The 18985-nt window shown below is 31.8% G+C and overlaps 3 protein-coding genes across 4 annotated transcripts in view; 2 read left to right on the top strand and 1 right to left on the bottom strand.

Moving 5' to 3' along the window:
- Positions 1-18985, top strand: part of LOC131008955 (uncharacterized) — a 984029-nt gene that overhangs the window by 494661 nt on the left and 470383 nt on the right. The gene's annotated exons all lie outside the window — the stretch shown is intronic.
- LOC131009044 (SKP1-like protein 1) lies at positions 642-1446 on the bottom strand. The gene is made up of 2 exons (XM_057936249.1): positions 1076-1446; positions 642-943 (listed from the first exon to the last, which is right to left on the bottom strand). The coding sequence occupies exons 1-2, from the start codon at positions 1370-1372 to the stop codon at positions 770-772; spliced, it is 471 nt and encodes a 156-aa protein (XP_057792232.1). The 5' UTR covers positions 1373-1446; the 3' UTR covers positions 642-769.
- LOC131008951 (intermediate cleaving peptidase 55, mitochondrial) lies at positions 3139-12665 on the top strand. Its single transcript, XM_057936096.1, has 14 exons — positions 3139-3341; positions 3859-3930; positions 4022-4285; positions 5283-5375; positions 6048-6254; positions 7192-7295; positions 7511-7577; positions 7649-7756; positions 8747-8839; positions 9606-9696; positions 9810-9880; positions 10729-10784; positions 11874-11934; positions 12129-12665. Exons 1-14 carry the CDS (start codon positions 3285-3287, stop codon positions 12234-12236), a joined length of 1452 nt encoding a protein of 483 aa, XP_057792079.1. The 5' UTR covers positions 3139-3284; the 3' UTR covers positions 12237-12665.

Genomic DNA, 18985 nt, shown 5'->3' with positions numbered 1-18985 from the left:
AGTTTTTACATATATAATTCCAGATTAATTACTCTATTAAAAAAATACAATGAATCAAATTTTAAGGGGTGGCGTTGATTAGATATGTGAATCATTGGAATTTATCTTGTAATTTTAGATATTAGTGACTTTTAGAGATAAAAATTGATTAAAATTTAGAAAAAATAAGAATGAATGAGAATTAAGAAAAATTAGAATGAAGTGATTAAAGGAATGAATGAATTAAGAAAAATTAGAATGAAGTGATTATACGAATGAATGAGAATTGAGGAAAATTAGAGGAAAATTAGAATTGAGTGATTATACGACGCCACGTATGATAGAAGTTATTTTGTTGAAATATTTAGATAATAATTTTTTAGATTTTTACTTTAAATCTATTTTATTATTTATTTTTTAGTATACATATATATATATATATATATATATATATATATATCGAATATTTTTTAATACCGAATCGAATATTGTGATTCTCGAATCGTATTTGATAACTAAACGAATCACAAAAAATATTTGTATTCGTATTCGAATCATAAAAATTTGTATTCGAATATCAAAAATTCGAATCAAATATCGAACCGAACCAAATTATTTGATTCATTTACATCCGTAGATGTAGCTAGATAGAGATCTTAAAATAATCGAAAAACAATTAATCTTATATTAATAAATAATGTTAAAATATTTTCAAAAAATTTAAATAATGTTAAACTGAACAGTAAAAAAAGAGAAAAAAAGACTACTAGTAAAAAGAAAGTAGAATAATTTATTCAAATGCCCATGCATACTCTTTTCTAACAGCTTCTTCCTCTTCTGGGGTATAGTCATTTTTGATGTGGAACATCTTTCGTATTTCTTCTAGACTCTTTTCTCTAATCATATCTGCTATGGTTTGGCACATCAGATCCAAAAGTTTCTTCATATCCAAGTAATTTGCAGCCTGAATCAAATCAAAACAATTCACTAAATTAATTTTAATCCCCAACTAAATCGGATAATCTTAAAAGAGAGGAACTTATTGGGATAAATAATTAGTTGACCATATTTGAGACGAGGAAATTAAATTAATTACCAACACCAAATCAAACATCAGTTTCTGATCATTTTTCACCATGTTGACGTAGTCGGAGTCGAATTTCTTCAAAGTCTCGACGTCGTCGCTGGCGGCATGGCTTTTGCAGAACTCGATCACCTTCGCCAGAGTCACCGAATCGACGTTCGACAGCGGGATTCCACCGGTGGTGCAATTGTCTTCGATCATGTGCTTCATAGTCCCTGAAAGGAGAGTTGCGGCCTCCTCGATTTCGAACGTCTCCCCTTCCTTGCTAATCAAAAGGATCATCTTCTTTTCAGCCGATGATGATGCCATTCCAGAATCTATTTTTTTTTGAAAAACTATGAAGATTCTAAAATCTAAAAAAATTGAAAAACTAACGAGATAATGTGAAGATGCAAGGGAAAGAGTTATGTTTCTTATGTATTTATAGGTATAAAAAGTTGTGTAATTATACTAATCGATAGTTAAAAGGATTTCTAATTGAAAAAGGATAGGTGAAAGTCATACAAGAAAAAAAAAGTATTGTATTTTTAATGTATTACTCTCATGCGTATTAGTAAATTCGATATCAACAACTTTGGCAGACTTCAATTCGATTTCCTCGTGTAATTTTATTTAGATGGATTGAAATTTTGATATATTCCAAAGTCCTTAATTATTTATATAATTTAAATTATTTTTTCTTAATCTATATCTCATAAAAAGATGAGATTGGATAAATTCTGTTTTTGAAGATAAAAATATTCAATCAAACATAATACTATCAATCATGCAAAGTGAACACGATAAGAGTTTACTCCCTCCGTCCGCCAAAAGTGTACCACTTTGGCTGGGCACGGGATTTAATAAAATTGGTGATGATTTTGATGTAGTGGAGAAAGGGTCCCACCACTTTATGGGATGTGTGGTTGAGATTGAATTTGGGGTGGGTTTTATTGTAAATAAAGAGTGTTTGTAAGGATAAAAGATTAAAGTGGGTGGTGGGACCATTTCCATAAAAGGAAAGTGGTATACTCTTTGCGGACGCCCAATATAGTAAAAGTGGTATACTTTTGGCGGACAGAGGGAGTATTTATTAAGGGTGATTATGACATCCTAATATCATATGTCAGCTTCAAAACATGAGGCCCTTTATAAAAGCAAGGATTCAATATGTATTGTATAGATATTTGCAGGGACGGAGCCAGGGGGCTAGAGCCCCCTCCCAAATTTTGAGTTTATTTTTTTTATTTTTAAAATATATATAGATATATGTTTATATCTATTATAAAATAATTTTATTTTATAAAAGAGTATTTGGTTATTATATTCTCTCATATATACTTAATTTAAGGATAATTTTGTTATTTAAAACTATATAATCTATGAAATATTGTTTGTTATTATTACTATTATACTTGTCTTTTAATAAAAAATGTCTAATATGTATGAAATGCTAAAAAAAATTATAATGTATTGAAACTAATTAATTTGTAGTATATAGAAAATATATAATTTATGGACATGCTGTTTGTTATTATTATTATTATGCTTGCCTTTTAATAAAAAATGTCTTAAATATACGGAATTTTCAAAAAAAGTTTTGTGATATATTGAAACTATATAATCTATGAAAATATTGTTTGTTATTATTAGTATTATGCTCGTATTTTAATAAAAAAATACCTTAAATATACTGAATGCCCAAAAAAAAATTCTCGGGGGCGGTACCCCCCCGAACTAAATTCCTGGCTCCGTCCCTGGATATTTGAAATTATGTATATCACTTTCTAGGTGAGATATGAAATAAAAGTCATAATTATATTACCACCTCCATCTCACTTAAGTTGATTGATCTCTTTTGGACATAAAATTTAAGAAGTTACTATTTAATGTTTAAAGTATGTTTGATGATAAAGTGAACAAAGTGAAAAAATCATTCTATATAAGGAAATTGATCAACTTAATTAGGACTTTTAAAAAAGAAATATTAATTAAGTTAATTGAGACGGAGAAAATATTTTTAATTTAATAATAAATTAAATTAACATAATAACTCTCTCTCCATAATTCGAATCTATGCATCTCATTGGAACCCAGAGCCCTTCACTTATAATTAAATTAAAATACTAAGAAAAAGATTCCAACAAAATTTATCTTTCACCAAACGAAAGTACTCTCATGGTACTTGGCATCACAAAATCTAGCTTATGCCAGTGGAACTCCGTAGAGAAGGCGACTCAATATGCATATTCTCCGTATAAACCTACTGCGTAGATTCTCCCCCAATTTCTACAATGAGGTTCGTATCTCTTTAATGTTTCTCGTGCAATTTCTTCTCATTCTGTTGTTGTGCAAGGGCTTGTTGTTTTGCATTGGTTGATATTCGTTCCTACCTATCTCCCTTGTTTAATTCGCTAGAAATTAATGGAAAAGCTAAATTCTGTTAATATTTTAATTATCTCCTGCTATAATTATTGATAACAATTGAACTGGTGGTCTCAGTCTTCATTCGTCCAATTTGAATGTTATGTACAGCAACAAAATGCGTGAAATCAATGAGTTTTCATGGATTTCCGTATTCTGCAAATTAGCACTGTGCAATCTGCAATACTTAATCGGCATTAGTTTGTACATGATAGTGACCATTTTCTATTCTGGAAAGGCACATAATTTTTTGAAAGGTGGACAGGCATTATGACACACAAACTTTTTTAAATCTGTGATGAAGTGTCTAGAACAATTGCTTTACGAATTCTCTCTACTTATTTTTGCAAGTACTTTCTTTAACATATGTTGAAATGCCATTGATTGGATAGGTGAAGGCGAGGGGATTTTCTAGTAGGATAGTGCACGATGTGGGGCAGCCAACAGCGAGCACTCATCCGCAGGTCCTATGCTGTCTCTTGCGTCTTTCTCTTTATCATCGTTAATTGTTTGGACGGAGAAACTTGACCTTCCTCACTGTCATCTATGTTGTAGATAATGAAGGAAGGGGAGATTACTCCTGGGATAAGCAGTGATGAGTATATATGGAGGAGGAAGAATTTGTTGAAGCTACTTCCAGAGAATGCTTTGGCAATTTTTGCATCTGCTCCGGTTAAGATGATGACCGATGTTGTGCCGTACACTTTCAGGCAAGATGCTGATTATCTCTATATCACTGGCTGCCAACAGCCAGGCGGCGTTGCAGTTTTGGGTCATAACTGTGGTTTGTGCATGTTTATGCCGGAAACAACGCCACAAGTAAGCCAAATCAACGTATAACAATTCCCTGTATTACCCCATTTTACCTTCCTGCGGTCTACGTAAGTTAATGTAGATTAATTTCATATGGAATACTGGATATCAGGAATCTAACGGATTGTGGGAAGCCCAACAAATGCATGTTTCAGAAAAATTTCAGTTGAGAGGATATTTTTCCTGATCCATGAAAATGACTTCATGTGGCAAGCCAACATAAACAGAATACTGTCAAACTATAAGTTGAAGTAATAGAAAATATTCTTTGCAACTTTAAACATCAAATATAGAGTAAGCAACCATCTATTCAGTTGAGACTAGCTTTTTGTTGTGAACCTTTTTTTGCAGGCAACCAGTAACAACTACATCAGAACATTTATATATCCCTGTCCTGATTATTGAATGATAAAGCATTGATCCTTCTGGATTCATACACATCTTAAAATTGGTATCTTTCTAAATTAATGTTTAGAGAAACTCGCGTTCCCAATGGATTGCTATATATTGTCATTAAAGCATTGATATATTCTTAGGAAACTAAAGCAAATTTTAGTAAGTTGTTGGTTCTTCAGTGCTGTGAACAAAGCATAATAATATATCAGTCACTTCAATTGTTGGTTCTTTAGATTTCTAAACAAAATGTTAGTCACTGCTACTTTTTTTGTTTTTAATTTTGTGACTGGCTCATTATATTTTACTTTAACTATTTTTGTGTGAATGTAATTGAAACCTCGTAACTTCAATATTTCTCTCTTTTCTCCTAGCTCTCTCCTCTTTATCAAAATCCACATACTCTTAGGGATGGGAAAATTAGAAACATGCTCTCTGTTCTTTTGCCTTGAGAAATGTCTTCTCTTGTTGGAAATGCTAGTGATTTTTATAATTGGAAATATCTTCCAGTCCCGACTCTAGGTTTTTTCCAGATTATCATGTAGTTGTGCTATCTGCTTTGTGAAACAACAGCAAATCTTTAACTAGTAGTTCATGAAATCTGTTTCAGGATGTGATGTGGCAAGGTGAGACTGCTGGAGTTGATGCAGCTCTAAGCACATTCAAGGCTGATGAAGCATACCCTATAAGTGCATTGAATAAGGTGAATTATACTTTTTCTAAAGTTCGTTATTTTTCAAGGCTAATGGAATTAAGAATTTTGCATGTGATATCTTTTTAGTTCCTTATTCTGTTCTTGAATAGACCTTTGAACGAGGCTATAGTTGTTCTGTTGCCCTTTTTTCATTTTGTTTGTTTTTAGATGCTACTGTTACATTTCATATTGCGGTTGCTGCTTCATCTTGTTAAACCTTTCAGCGCAAGCTTCTTAGTATTGGTGGAAAGAGGAATGTTGTTAGATGTTAAAAATTCTATCTTTAATTGTTTGTTAAAACATGACCTCAATGTATAGCTCATTGAATAGTCATATGCTGCTCAGACCATTAATACCGACTGCAGTGGCTTATTATCACAGATTCACATGTGATAGTCCCAGACTGCAATTTCACAGGTTTAGCAAAAACTGACAACCTTGTACACAGCTTTAGTTGGTGATTGGTACTACTGTACTGTTGTAATAGTAGAGACTGCCTGTGAAGAACATAAAAAAAAGGCTTGTTGTAATTTTGTTGTTTTCCAGTATGTCATTATCAAGGTTAGAAATACTTGATAGCTCTCCCCAGACTGCCTTATTTGCCATAAGGTTATACATGACTTGCCAAAAACTTGGTTTTAGCTTAATATTCATGGTTAGTTTTCGTAATTATGGTTGCAGATCCTATCAAGGATGATAAAGTGCTCACTCCAATTGTTCCATAATGTGAATACAGCTAATTCTACTTATGTGAACTTGGAGACCTTCCAAAAAGCAGCTTATGACGGGAAAGTGAAAGACTTTGCAGTTTATACTCATGAAGCACGATGGATAAAATCAGAAGCTGAGCTTAATTTGATGCGAAATTCTGCATCTATAGCTTCTCAGGTATGCAAACAAAATTTTCAAATAGGAGTTTGTAGTGAAGTAGCATATTTCCTTGGAATGCAAATGTCCATTTTTGGAGTATTCTAGGTTGTAGCTACCTTAAGCATGATATGGGCTGGGCCCACATACATAGTCCAGTCTTGTGGATACTATCATCAATCTTCCCTTAAAATATATGGCTTTACCTTCCAGTGATCTCTAATTTGCCCTAGTTTAGGTCTGTGTACAAATAAGATAATAGATAAATGAGAGTCTACATGCAGAATGTGAAGGTGCATTGGAATGGGAAATATAAGTTATGGGATCATGGGAGTGTCTTTAACTAGGTGAAGCAGGCTGTGTTTCTGTGATATATGCAGTCAACCATTACGTTTTGAGAGGGTGGAAAAAGCAAAGCCAAATCTCAAGAGATGAATATTGATGCTTAATTATATGAATACTCTGTTAATAAAATTTAGTAGCATTCAGAAAAATCTTTTTATAAGCGTATCGTTGGTAATTGCCAAAAAATTGTTACTACTGCAGAATAAAATTATTAATATTTCATATGCAATTTGAGAGTGATAATGATTGATTCAATTGCATGATATGACACTCAACATATATTCCCGAGTTACCTAGCTTGGTATTTTTGGTATGCATTATGCTTTTTTCTCTTTATTGTTTATTTCTTTTGTTGGTCTGTATTATTTTTGAACTCCCAAACTTGAGCCAAGTTTATAAAACTATCTACTTAAATGCTAATGAAGGCAGTTTAATGCTTGAAGGATGTGGGAAAAAGTGCCTCACTGTTTGCTTGCTTGAATGATCCAAGTGAAGTGGGGATATAAGAAGTATAATGGAGAATCCATTTATTCCCCCACCCAAACCCCTGAACTCTTTTTTGAAGGAATTTTTGTCTAATCTTTCAATATTTTTCATGTTTTGCATTGGATAGGCTCTTCTGCAGACACTGCTGCACTCCAAAATATTTCCTAACGAGGGAATGCTCTCAGCCAAGTTTGAATATGAGTGCAGAATGAGAGGTGCCCAACGAATGGCGTAAGTGTTCTGTTTTCTTGAACTGCCTGTGGAAGATGCCTATTGGCGGACCATGACTGGGAACACGATTTTTATTTCAAATCCTATTTTGGTTGACAAAAGATATTGCCTTTGGCAAATAATGATTGCACTCATCCTTTTAATTTTTCTGGAACAACTTTAAGCTTTTTTATTGCATGTTTATTATTCTAATTTTGTATTTTTTTTCTTTACAGCTTCAATCCTGTGGTTGGTGGGGGTTCAAATGGCAGTGTCATACATTATGCTCGGAATGATCAGAGAGTGAGTTTGCTGCCTGGCATGCATGTTTGTGCGCCTCTAAAATCTATGTTAATATTGTAATTTTGCTACAGATCCAAGGTGGAGACCTGGTTCTGATGGATGTAGGATGTGAGCTTCATGGTTACTCTAGTGATCTTACTCGCACATGGCCACCATGTGGCAGATTTTCCCCAGCACAGGTACACATTCGATGCGGTTCTCTTCTGATACCTTGATTAAAATAAAATAGATAGTTAATTTCCTTACATGTAGATAGATGACTTAAGCTATAGTGTTTGGAACCGATGGGGCATCTTACTTTAAAGCCACCAACTTGAGGAATGTTGATAATGAATTAATGATGAGCCATTCTTCATGAATAAGGGTGCATATTGTTCCTCATGGACTTGCAACTTCCTTATAGCAACTCTGAAATGTTTGCATTCCTTATGTGTTGGTTAGAGTAAAGGAGAATAGACAACCGATTAACATGTACTCAGAGGAATAATATGATAACCAATAACCAAATTAACGACTATCAGAAAAGGAACGTAAGTTCAGCAGGCGCTGCTCTGATCAAGAAAACAGAGTCCTAGATGGTTCCTCACGTAAGGATACTCCCAAGACGTCTTTGTGGGAACTGTTGTAGAATATTTTTGTATCTAGGTTTTCCTTATTTATCTGTTGTTATATTAGGAATAGATTTAATTTAGTAGTAACTGTTATTCTTTTCTCATATATGTTTGCGTCACCGGAACTAATCTGAGAAAGAGATCAAGAGAGCCTTGTGCATTTCCTTCAAAGATTTAGTTATTAGAACTTTATACTAAATTAATTTGGGGATCCATTTTCTGGCCAAATTTCAACTGGAAAAGAAAAAGATCCTTCAAGGAGTTCTAGTGATAATGATTCCATTATGCATCAACTTTCTGCAGTCTGTACTATGCCCATCTATTTTAATCTCTTTAAATTTATTTTAGTTTCTAAATCTTTAAGTTTTCCTGTCCTTTTCTGTACTATTTACATTGTGAAATAGAAAATTTACTTTCTTAGCCTCCAAATTCCTGAAATCTTCTGTATAAATTGCTTAACTAAATTCATGGAAAGTAGTGTTTTGCTAACTTAAATTTCCAGTTCAATGTTTGAAAGGTCAAGTCGAGATGCCCTAATTCTATTTATGAATGTTGCAGGAAGAACTTTATGACCTTATATTACAGACAAATGAAGAATGTTTGAGACTCTGCAGACCAGGCACAACTATTCGAGAAATTCACAACTATTCGGTAAAACTCGAACTGATCTAATTCTGTGGTTCTTTTATGCTGTTCTTCTTTTATCAGTTAATATATGTGTAGATCAATTGTATAATCAATTATTGTTTTATTGAAGAATGAAGAGTTTCCAATTTTATTATTGCTTCTGCATGATGCAAATAACATTAAGCACAAAACTGGAGCTAGTTGAATATGATGATGCCTAAATATTTGTTAGATGTGATTGTACATGAGTGACGGGGCCCAAGGGGCTATGTGACATGAAGTAATATTGAATTTTTGCAAGCGTTCGTGTAGTCATGTATGGTTACAACATGTTTGTGCAGTTATGATGAGGTGGAATTTTATTTAGAGTTGCTAGAACAAATCATGTTTAAATAAATTATCAGTTATCATGTTTAAATCAATAATCCGTTCACAGGAATGTTAGAAATTCAGGATGTAGTCCTCTTGAAACACAATAGAAATACTAAAATAGTTCTTTTGTAGACTTCCTAGTACTCCAAGATTGAGCTTTTATGTTTGATAAATACTAATGTTGTGTAGAATATGATGACTTGATATATTGCCAAGTCTCGACTAGTTTGGTCAAGTATTTCATATGACTAAAAAGCCAGAATTGTTAGTCACACACATATCAAGGTTATTAAATACTATATCACAGTAATGAGATATGTGCGTGCCAATTAAGTTGTTGATTTACAGACTTCAGTAATCTCTGATACCATATATTAATTGTTATCATAAACTTATTGGAGAATTGTGCTTTTAATAGGTTGATAGGCTGCGAAAAGGATTCGAAGATCTTGGGATATTGAAAAGTGATCAACCTCAGAGTTACTATATGCTGAATCCGACCAGTATAGGTTATTATTCCCTTTCATCTACTACTCTGTATAATGCATGCTTGGTCTGCTTGATAAGTAGTTAATGGGAAGTTATGATAATTAAGTTGGTTTGGTTTGTCTTCATTGTACAGGTCACTACCTAGGAATGGACGTCCATGATTGCCGCACAATCACATATGACCGCCCTCTGAAGCCTGGTGTTGTGAGTTTCTTCTTCTTCTTCCCGTATCTTTTTCCATCTTTTTGGTTTGAGTGGGATCTTGAATATTCCCCCCAATGAGCTTGATACAATCATAAGAATACTTGCCAGAAAACACTTGACTATGTAATTAAATCTTCTATATGATTAATTTGGAAAAAAAGAATGATACTCTAATTTATAAATCCCATGAAGCCTAAAAAAGAGAAAACCCTCCTGGAGAACTGCTGCTTTATTGTATCTTACACCAATAATTAGATGGTGGGCTTCTTCTCTCAGACAAGTAAGGATAACTTGTGGTCTATCTCATTCGACTGTTATTGTAATATCTAACTAGCTGAAGTCTACTTGAAAAGATAGATGTTGCTTAATACTGGTCGATCTTTAAGCAGGACAAATTTGTACAAGAAAACTTTCTTGCGAACTTGATGAAGTAAGATATATCAAGCATTTGTCTTTCTATTAAGACAATTGTGTTAAGTACTTATTTATTTATTAGGGGGTGGAGAGTGGGGGTACAGGGTATCAACATGTTTCATTTTTCCATTTCTGCATGTTGTAGTTGTACCATTTTCATTGATAGCTGTTGGTGTGTAAGCTCAAATCTATTCTCTTTTTCTTTTTCTTTTTCTTTAGGCAGGTGGGGTGGGGAGTAGGGTAATGAAAATGAAATTTGGCAATACCCTGGCTTATTTTTGGTGATCAATGCCAATACTTTTGATTATAGTCTGTCGTCACATCATCTGTTGCTGCTGAATGGATTTCTGGCACATTCCTAGTCCTGCTCCTAGTTTCTTTTATGTTCTTTTTGTTGATAATTACTAATTCTTGCACAACTTCCACATGGGCAGGTGATCACAATTGAACCCGGAGTTTACATCCCTCCCAATTCTAATGTTCCCGAGAGGTAATTTCCTACTTCATATATTTCTTTCTCTGCATGCATGCATCTTTTTTTTTTGGGAGGGGGGTGGTCATTTTAGGTTATCTGCATATTTAGGCATGTGTTTGAGGGGCTCGGTACAGACCACCCTCATTTCCTGAGGAAAGGATACAACTATACAATAATAAGACTTCAACTTTGTAATACTATCGGGCCAAATATCATGCCGAAGGAGGCTTCTGAAGAATGAACCCAACACCATTATGTGTGTGCATCATTTTCTTGGATGTTTGTTTTTCTAAAGGATGTCCTCTGATGGTTTGACATTTACGACGATGAAGGAAAAACTCTAAAAAGGAAATTGAAAAACTAATTGAAGTAGTGACATTTAAGAGTAGCACAATTACTTTGGAAATCATCTCACTGTTTTCGGTCATCGTTAGAAAATATTTTAAAGGGTTGTTCAACTTATTCTTAAAAGATAGCCCGAATTTGACACTATGGTAACTTTTTAGCCCGAATTTACAATTATTACAAATATGATGTATGGTTATCTCCGTTATTCAGTCTATAGGCAGAGTCAATTTCTGGCCAGAAGGTGGATCACAACTCAGATGGCCAGAACAAATAGTTGTAAATGCATGCTAAAAAGTTACACCGAGGTCAAAGTTCGGGCTATTTTTTAAGAATAACCCTATTTTAAATCAGCCATCTTTATGATTCTAGGCATTTTATACTCCCTTCGTCCACAAAAAATAGTTCTAGAAGAAGACGACATGAGTTTTAATAAAAATAGTTGAGTGTATTGTGAGTGGAGAATGGGTCCCACTTAAAAAGTTGTGTTAATAATGATAGTTATTTGTATTGTGAGTGGAGAAAGGGGCCCACCATGTGATAGAAAGTTTCCAAAAATGGAAATAGACTAATTTTTGTGGACGTCCAAAAATGGCAAAAATTGACTATTTTTTGTGGATGGAGGGAGTATTTCACAATATCGTAAATGAAAATCCCTCTGGATTGTGAGTGTTTCTAGGCAGCATGACTAGCTGTCTTCACTCTAGTTCCTAATTTATGTTGACAATAGTTCTCACTGAAACGGGGCATAAAATGCAGATATCAAGGCATTGGGATAAGGATAGAAGACGATGTTCTCATCACAGAGTCGGGATATGAGGTAAGGTTTGAGTGAATATTGAAACTATATTCCAGTCTGCTGATTACTCCCATGTATTTTCCTCCAATCTTAATTAAGCTTGTCTAATAGTATAACACAAGTGAGTCTTTAAGTTCATAAATTTTATGTTGACATATTATTTTCATCTGCTATGGTTGCGGTCATGAGGTTCTCGTTTTTTCCTTGGTGGGCAGGTACTTACCGCTTCAGTACCAAAAGAAATTAAGCACCTGGAATCATTGCTTAATAATTTGTCTTACGGGATGGGGATGGAAAAATGCAATGCCGTCTACGGATTTTAGTTGAGCACTCCAATAGACAGCTGCTGGTAGATGAAATCAATTCAAGATAGTTGCTAACAATTCAAATACTGCAATCAAGGTGAATTGCTTCCACTCTTGATATTGCTTTTTAGCATTGTTGGTTTGGAAGTTCTAGCCCTCTTGATTTGGTCATTTTTCACCTTCAATTTCTGTAATGTATTTCTGCTTCAACGCTTTTACTATTTTCGCGATTCTTAGCGAATAACTATTTTCCCTCCCATTTTATAAATCAATTTTGTCCATCTGCAATTACCCTGCGGTCTATGAGGGATATATGTAGGTCAGGTATTGAATTTTGCTTTCAGCATTTGTGACATAGTAGATTCAATATTTATTAGCAGTAATTTTGGACAGATAACTTGTAATTTATGTGGGCAATTGAGATATTAAACAGATTGGTTGAAATCATGAATTGGCTTATTTTCTTTTCTTTTATTATTTCTATGATGTCTCACCATTTCGTATTGGTGCTAACTTTGTATGAAGGACTACTTGCAGCTCAGTTTCATATTTATTTTATTTCATTTCCTTTATATAAATGGTTTACAATAACTAGGAAACAATAAAGCAAGAAATATAGATGCAATTCTAATAAAATTCTTAGCTGATATTTTATGGGTTTTCTTTGCATGATAAGAGTATTTGAAAGATTACATCATCAAACCAAATGGTAGGTTAGTCATATGTGCGTTTGTTGGATCCAATTTTGTAACAATTAACTGAATTCCCTTTACAATAAAATGAAATGAATTTTATTCTTTGGATTTTGTATGTATGAACACTTTGGGATTGTTTGAAACCGAACTGAACTTGCACATGTAAACTTAGATGAGACATTTTGGGGTTTCTTTTTCTTTTCTTTTCTTTTTTTTTTGATCGGGCAAAGACATGTTAGATGTTAGTAATTAGTTCTCCATCCACTCCAATAACCACCTTATCTCTCCATTCACCAAGATCCACCTTATATCTCCAATTCGCTCCCAAGAGGGATCGAACCCGGGTCACTTCACTTAAATGAGGACCCGGTGGCCAGTGGGCTAAGCCCCCTGGTTTGGGGTTTCTTTTTCTACTTCGGACATTAATTGCAACTAGTTATCACTCTTGATTTATTATTTATTTGTGGGTTTTGATTTATTTTATATTGTAGAAGAGTTGTGCCATATGTTTGAACTATGGACCAATCTATATTTTTTCGTTAAAAGCTAGTGTTAATAGTAATAATTGGCAAATTGATTAAGATTAATTAATTTAGTGCATGTTTGGTAGGTTTTATAAGTCTGTAAGTTAAATTAGTATGTGGTTATTTATGTGTTTGGTACCTCAGATTATTAATAGAGAGGATTTTGGATAAAATCAAGTTTTACCTTTAAAATAAATTAATTTTAACAATACAATAATTATTCACTAATCCTCTTTCTATTATTTATTTTATTTTTAAATATGGGTACCAAATAAGTGATTATTGTGATAAGAATTGGAAGGCCCACGACGTTATTGTTAATTAAGACACGAAATAAAATTTGAGCCACCCAAAAATTATAGTATGACGGTAGTGTGGTACTGTTCTAACTGTATTCGTTGCCACACTCAAAGCCTTGTCGGGAAGTTGTTGCCCATTGTTACCACCATCTATAATCTAATACTCCCTCCATCCCACGAATCTTGACACGTTTGATTTCGGCACGAAAATTAAGAAATTGTAATGTGTCAAGATTCGTGGAACGGCCAAAAAAAAAATACGTATCAAGATTCGTGGGACGAAGAGAGTATCTCATAATACCAACAATTATAATACTAATGTAAGACACATTAAAAAAAATATACTACTCCATTCTTCCCACTTAATAGTTCACGTTATTTTTGCACACTTCGAGAAATTATGACTAATATTATTTGAAAGATACTTTGTTCTATTTTACTCTTATTTATTGTTCTACATATTATCTTCATATAAGTTGAATAAGATTATTTTAATAAAAGAAAATTTTAATATACAATTTAAATTTAGAATAATGAATATCAAAGTGGGAGGGAGTATCATTATTGTAAACAATTGATTCTACCCTTCCAATAATAAATGTTAAACTTTCCTTACTTGCAGTGTCAATTTCGACCAATCCAATCACACGTCGCTGAAATTAAAACCATAATCGAAATCCTTTTAACAAAATTCTCAAATCAATATTTCAATCCGGCGTTGACTTGACTCTGGAATTCAACATCGAACAATCATAGAATCATAAGAACTTTAATTTTATATTGTTTTATGTAAATATTTGATTTTAAATGTAAAAGTTATATTCATTTAAATATGAAAATTAAGTTGGCATCAAATTTATATAAATACAAAAATATAAAAATATAACGTTCTCGTGCGGGATGCAAATACTAGTTGAACGAAAATGTCAAATTCTCAAATTAGAACGGTTGTAAATAAAAGAAATCGAAAATGAGTACGTAAACACAGTCATTAATTAATTTCTTCATCAAGGCCAAAAATGATTCTGAGTCAAATTAGTATTCACTACCAAATCCAAATAGAATGAATGAATGGATTTTTGTAGTAAAAAAAGGCGAAAAAGAGTGGCAGTGATGGATAGGACAGCAATGGATGGGCAGTGAGAGTTGAGAAAATTTAGAGCAATGAATTAATGTGAGTTGGTATTTATGACTTTTGTTTGGTGCTCAGTCTTTGCTATTTCTCAGCTGTATTCATTTATTGGGATAGTTGGTGCTGCACTTACTAAGCTGTAATTCAACCATTATTATTATTATTATTATTATTATTATTATTATTATTATTATTATTATTATTATTATTATTATTATATGGTCAACATTTTCAACAACACATGTGTTAATGTTATTCCCAATATTGATGGAGGCATTACTACTTCTAGTTTTGGGCGTGTGAAATTAATCAAGTTTGTATACACCAACTAGCATTCACATTCCTAAAATACACAGAAAATATATTTATATATAATAGTAAATATTAATTTAATTATCATATAAAAAATTATAAAAACAGTAAACATATAATTTTATTATAATATATATATACGTGAATATCAAGTATAGTTAATTAATTTCTTTCAATTATTGGCGTACATGATTGCAAAATATCCTATCAGTGCTTGCACTAACATGAATTTAACAAGAGGCAACTTTAAAATAATTATTTTGATATAATAAAAATAAAATTATTCTTATATAATTATACTATGGTTATCGTGAGAACTATATTTCTCATGAAAATGTGAGAATAATGCACTTTTCTATAAAGTTAATACATTTAATGTATTCGAAAAAAAAATTAATTTGTTGTTCATGAATTTCAAATTTGGGTGTTGCATTCATCGATCAAGATGACGTTTTTGTTCTGTTGTACTATGAATGACATAAACTCTTATGCCAATATGTACATACTAGTCACTATCATTCGCGCACGAATATTGATGGTAAATTTTACACAAAAAAATGGCTATATTTTGGCCAAGTTATTTTCTAAATATATATGCCCACCATACAACGTTAATTTAGAGCCAATGATATATCTTATTTGTTAATTTAACTAAGCTATATAGGCTTGAATCCAAGAAATTAATGCTATGGCATAAATGCTCATCATCAATCTTTCAATTTGATGTGGCGTGCTTCGTCACTTGGCAGCCTAAACAAACTTTACCATCTACTCTAAGTACTTATAATTTAATGTCATCCAATGTTATAAACTCTAATGTATATTGGATCAAGTTCGATCCAATATAATCAAATAAATCATTCGGATGCAGGCATGACCTCTCTACACCATATAAATGTGAAAAAATGATCGCATGCAGACGGGACCACTACCCACACAAAGGTGGAAAAAAAAAATCCAAAACCTCTCACAAATGATAGTCTTTGAATGCCCCAACTTTGTCACTTGAACGCTAGGCCTCATTGGAAAAAATTTGATTGCGTTAATTAGGAATCATTCTCAACCATTTAAAAATAGGACGATCTTGAAGATTAATAATAGACAAGGTAAATAGTTGTATTATCCATAAATATTTTGAACTACTTTTAATTTATATTAAATCAAACAATTTGGTTGCAGAAATTTTCCTCCAAAACTATCATTGATTTATCAAATGGGTATTAAATTTAAGTTTATAACCATTGGTTAATGGATTGTGATCGTTATTCGTCACATACTTTTTCAATAAATAAATAAAAATATGCGTTATTGGCGCATAAATACACAAACTTTGGACCAATTCTGATTTTTAACATAAACTGTAATAATATAAAAAAATACACCAATTTATTGATTGTAATAATTTTAACACAAATTTTATTTACTTTCGTAGATAAAATTTGAGACGAACCAAAATAAATGTTTCATAGTATAGTCATGAAGCTTACAATATTAAATTGGTGGTCATTTGACAAGATTGCATATAAGAATAAAATAATTATTTTATATTCATTATGTTGAATGATCTTATTTTTTATATAAAAATAAAATATTATTCTCAAAATATAATTATAAAAAAGTTATTTAAATTTGTATAGAATAATCCATACAAGAGAATTCAAATGAGTGAATTTAGTCGAAATTATATTTGTACACTAATACACTGTTTTGTAATTTTTTTGTATGTGGAAGGGGAACGGAGGTTGAACCATAACTCTCTCTATAGGTCTTTACTGCTTGAATGTCCTCTTATAAGTATATTTTTCAGACGCCCCCTTATGAGTATTTTTTTATTATTAAAATAATTAAATAATAAAATTATTGTTAGACTATAGTTCATAATTAATTTTGTATATTACTATTTATATAAGTTATATTATCCCATTTTATATGTAATAATTACGACTCAATTAGATTACACAAATATGTATTTATATATGCTTGATTAAATCACTATTTTTTTAATTATTATTTGGGGATGAAGGGATTCAAATTCATAATCAGATGACCCACTCTTACAAATAAAGGAATACTACTAAGCTATAATACTTGGATTGATTAAATTATTATAGTTAGTCAACTTATGATTTAATGTGTTTTTTTATTATTTATATTGATAATTATCTTATAAATTAACAGACTGTATATGAAAAATTCTATATTATTTATACCATGCATAACGTACTATTTACACGAATGCACGATCAATAAATCTGTTTGTGTATATGTAATCATGTATATTGAATGACATATCGATAAGGATTGATATTTTTCATTTTCTTTATTAATGGAATTATATTATTTTTATTAATATTAAAATTAAATGTTTATTTAATATAATTGATAAGATATATGACGAATATTTTTATCTTCATTATCATGATATTTCCAATTTAACATTTTTAACAAAATGTGAATCAAACAAAATTAGCTCAAATGGTAAAAATTACCAAAAATCTTCGGGTATTGCATGATTCAAACTCATGTTACTAAACAATGAATAACATATGCTACTTTTATTTATTTAGATTAATCTTTAAAATTATACCCCTCCAATAATTATCTCTATTTTGTCTCAAACATAATTACTCTTATCTCTTTGTTGATGCCCCTTCCTCCCTCCCAACTACACAATAATAGTTACTTTTGTTTTTATTTCACTCCTCCCAACTACCTCTACCACTCCTTTATTATGCTGATATACAAATTCAATTCTTGCCTATCTTTTTCAAAATTATTATTATAACATTGATTGTTTTAACATATAGGTTTACAGGTGTCTTATCAGTATTCCTAGTCGGTACACGAAGCATAATTAAACTAATTAAATTAATTTTACTTAATTAAGCCCGTTTGCAGCAATAAGAAAAATAAATAAATAAAAACCAATCATTTCTGATTCACTAATAAGCGAAATTGCCTATTTCATTTTCTTAAATAAGACCATTACTTACCTAAAAAAAAAGACCATTTCTAATAGTTCGATATATTTATGAAAATAGACTACAGCATCAGCATCATATCACCATCTCATCTTGAAATCAGTAGCTCAAAGTATTTAAAATATCACGTGCCCTTAAATTCTTACTAAGGGCTACATTACATTTAAATTAGTTACTTAAACAACTAATTAACATTAAACCATTTATAAATAATTAATTTATTTTATTTATAAATTATAGGTTGTGGTAAGTGTACGAACACACGACCATCCATATACTGACACGTTATTAATTATACATTTTGAAGTCCTAATATAACCGACCTTCAATTTTCCAATTTAATATTGACATTGAAATTAAAACATTGTGACCATGCAAGTGTCGTAGGGGCGACTTAGCTGATAGTTAGTTTACCAGTAATTAGGCAGATCAATATATGCCTATACATGAAGCTTTTACACTCTAAATTCATTTCAACTATTAAACCTAACCTTGCTAATTCAGATATTGGCACACACCCATGTTAATGAGAGAGTAAATTACTCCCTCTGTCCCACGAAACATGACACAATTTTCTTTTTGGTCTGTCCCACGAAACATGACATGTTTCTAAAAATAGCAAAAAATTTATCCTATATTCACATTTTCATTTTTTTCACCTATCACACTTAACACACAGAATACCAATTTCTTAATTCCCGTGCCGAAAAGAACTGTGTCATGCTTCATGGGACGGACGGAGTAATAAATAATTTTATGATAACAAATTAAGTATTTCCTCCGTCTTATTTCACTTGATCTGTATTTATTTTTGAATTGTCCCA

This window comes from Salvia miltiorrhiza, chromosome 2 (assembly GCF_028751815.1).
Source record: "Salvia miltiorrhiza cultivar Shanhuang (shh) chromosome 2, IMPLAD_Smil_shh, whole genome shotgun sequence".
Classification (NCBI taxonomy): domain Eukaryota; kingdom Viridiplantae; phylum Streptophyta; class Magnoliopsida; order Lamiales; family Lamiaceae; genus Salvia; species Salvia miltiorrhiza.
Note: the sequence above shows the minus strand (reverse complement) of the source record. Positions and strands in the feature narration are given on the sequence as shown.

Excerpts from the sequence above, each read along its gene's own strand:
- LOC131009044 (XM_057936249.1), bottom strand. The coding sequence starts at position 1,372 with ATGGCATCATCATCGGCTGAAAAGAAGATGATCCTTTTGATTAGCAAG. Across the intron at positions 944-1,075 it reads TGATGTTTGATTTGGTGTTG|GCTGCAAATTACTTGGATAT; the intron begins GTAATTAATTTA and ends GATTTGATTCAG.
- LOC131008951 (XM_057936096.1), top strand. The coding sequence starts at position 3,285 with ATGCATATTCTCCGTATAAACCTACTGCGTAGATTCTCCCCCAATTTC. Across the intron at positions 4,286-5,282 it reads TGCCGGAAACAACGCCACAA|GATGTGATGTGGCAAGGTGA; the intron begins GTAAGCCAAATC and ends AATCTGTTTCAG. Across the intron at positions 11,935-12,128 it reads TCACAGAGTCGGGATATGAG|GTACTTACCGCTTCAGTACC; the intron begins GTAAGGTTTGAG and ends CTTGGTGGGCAG.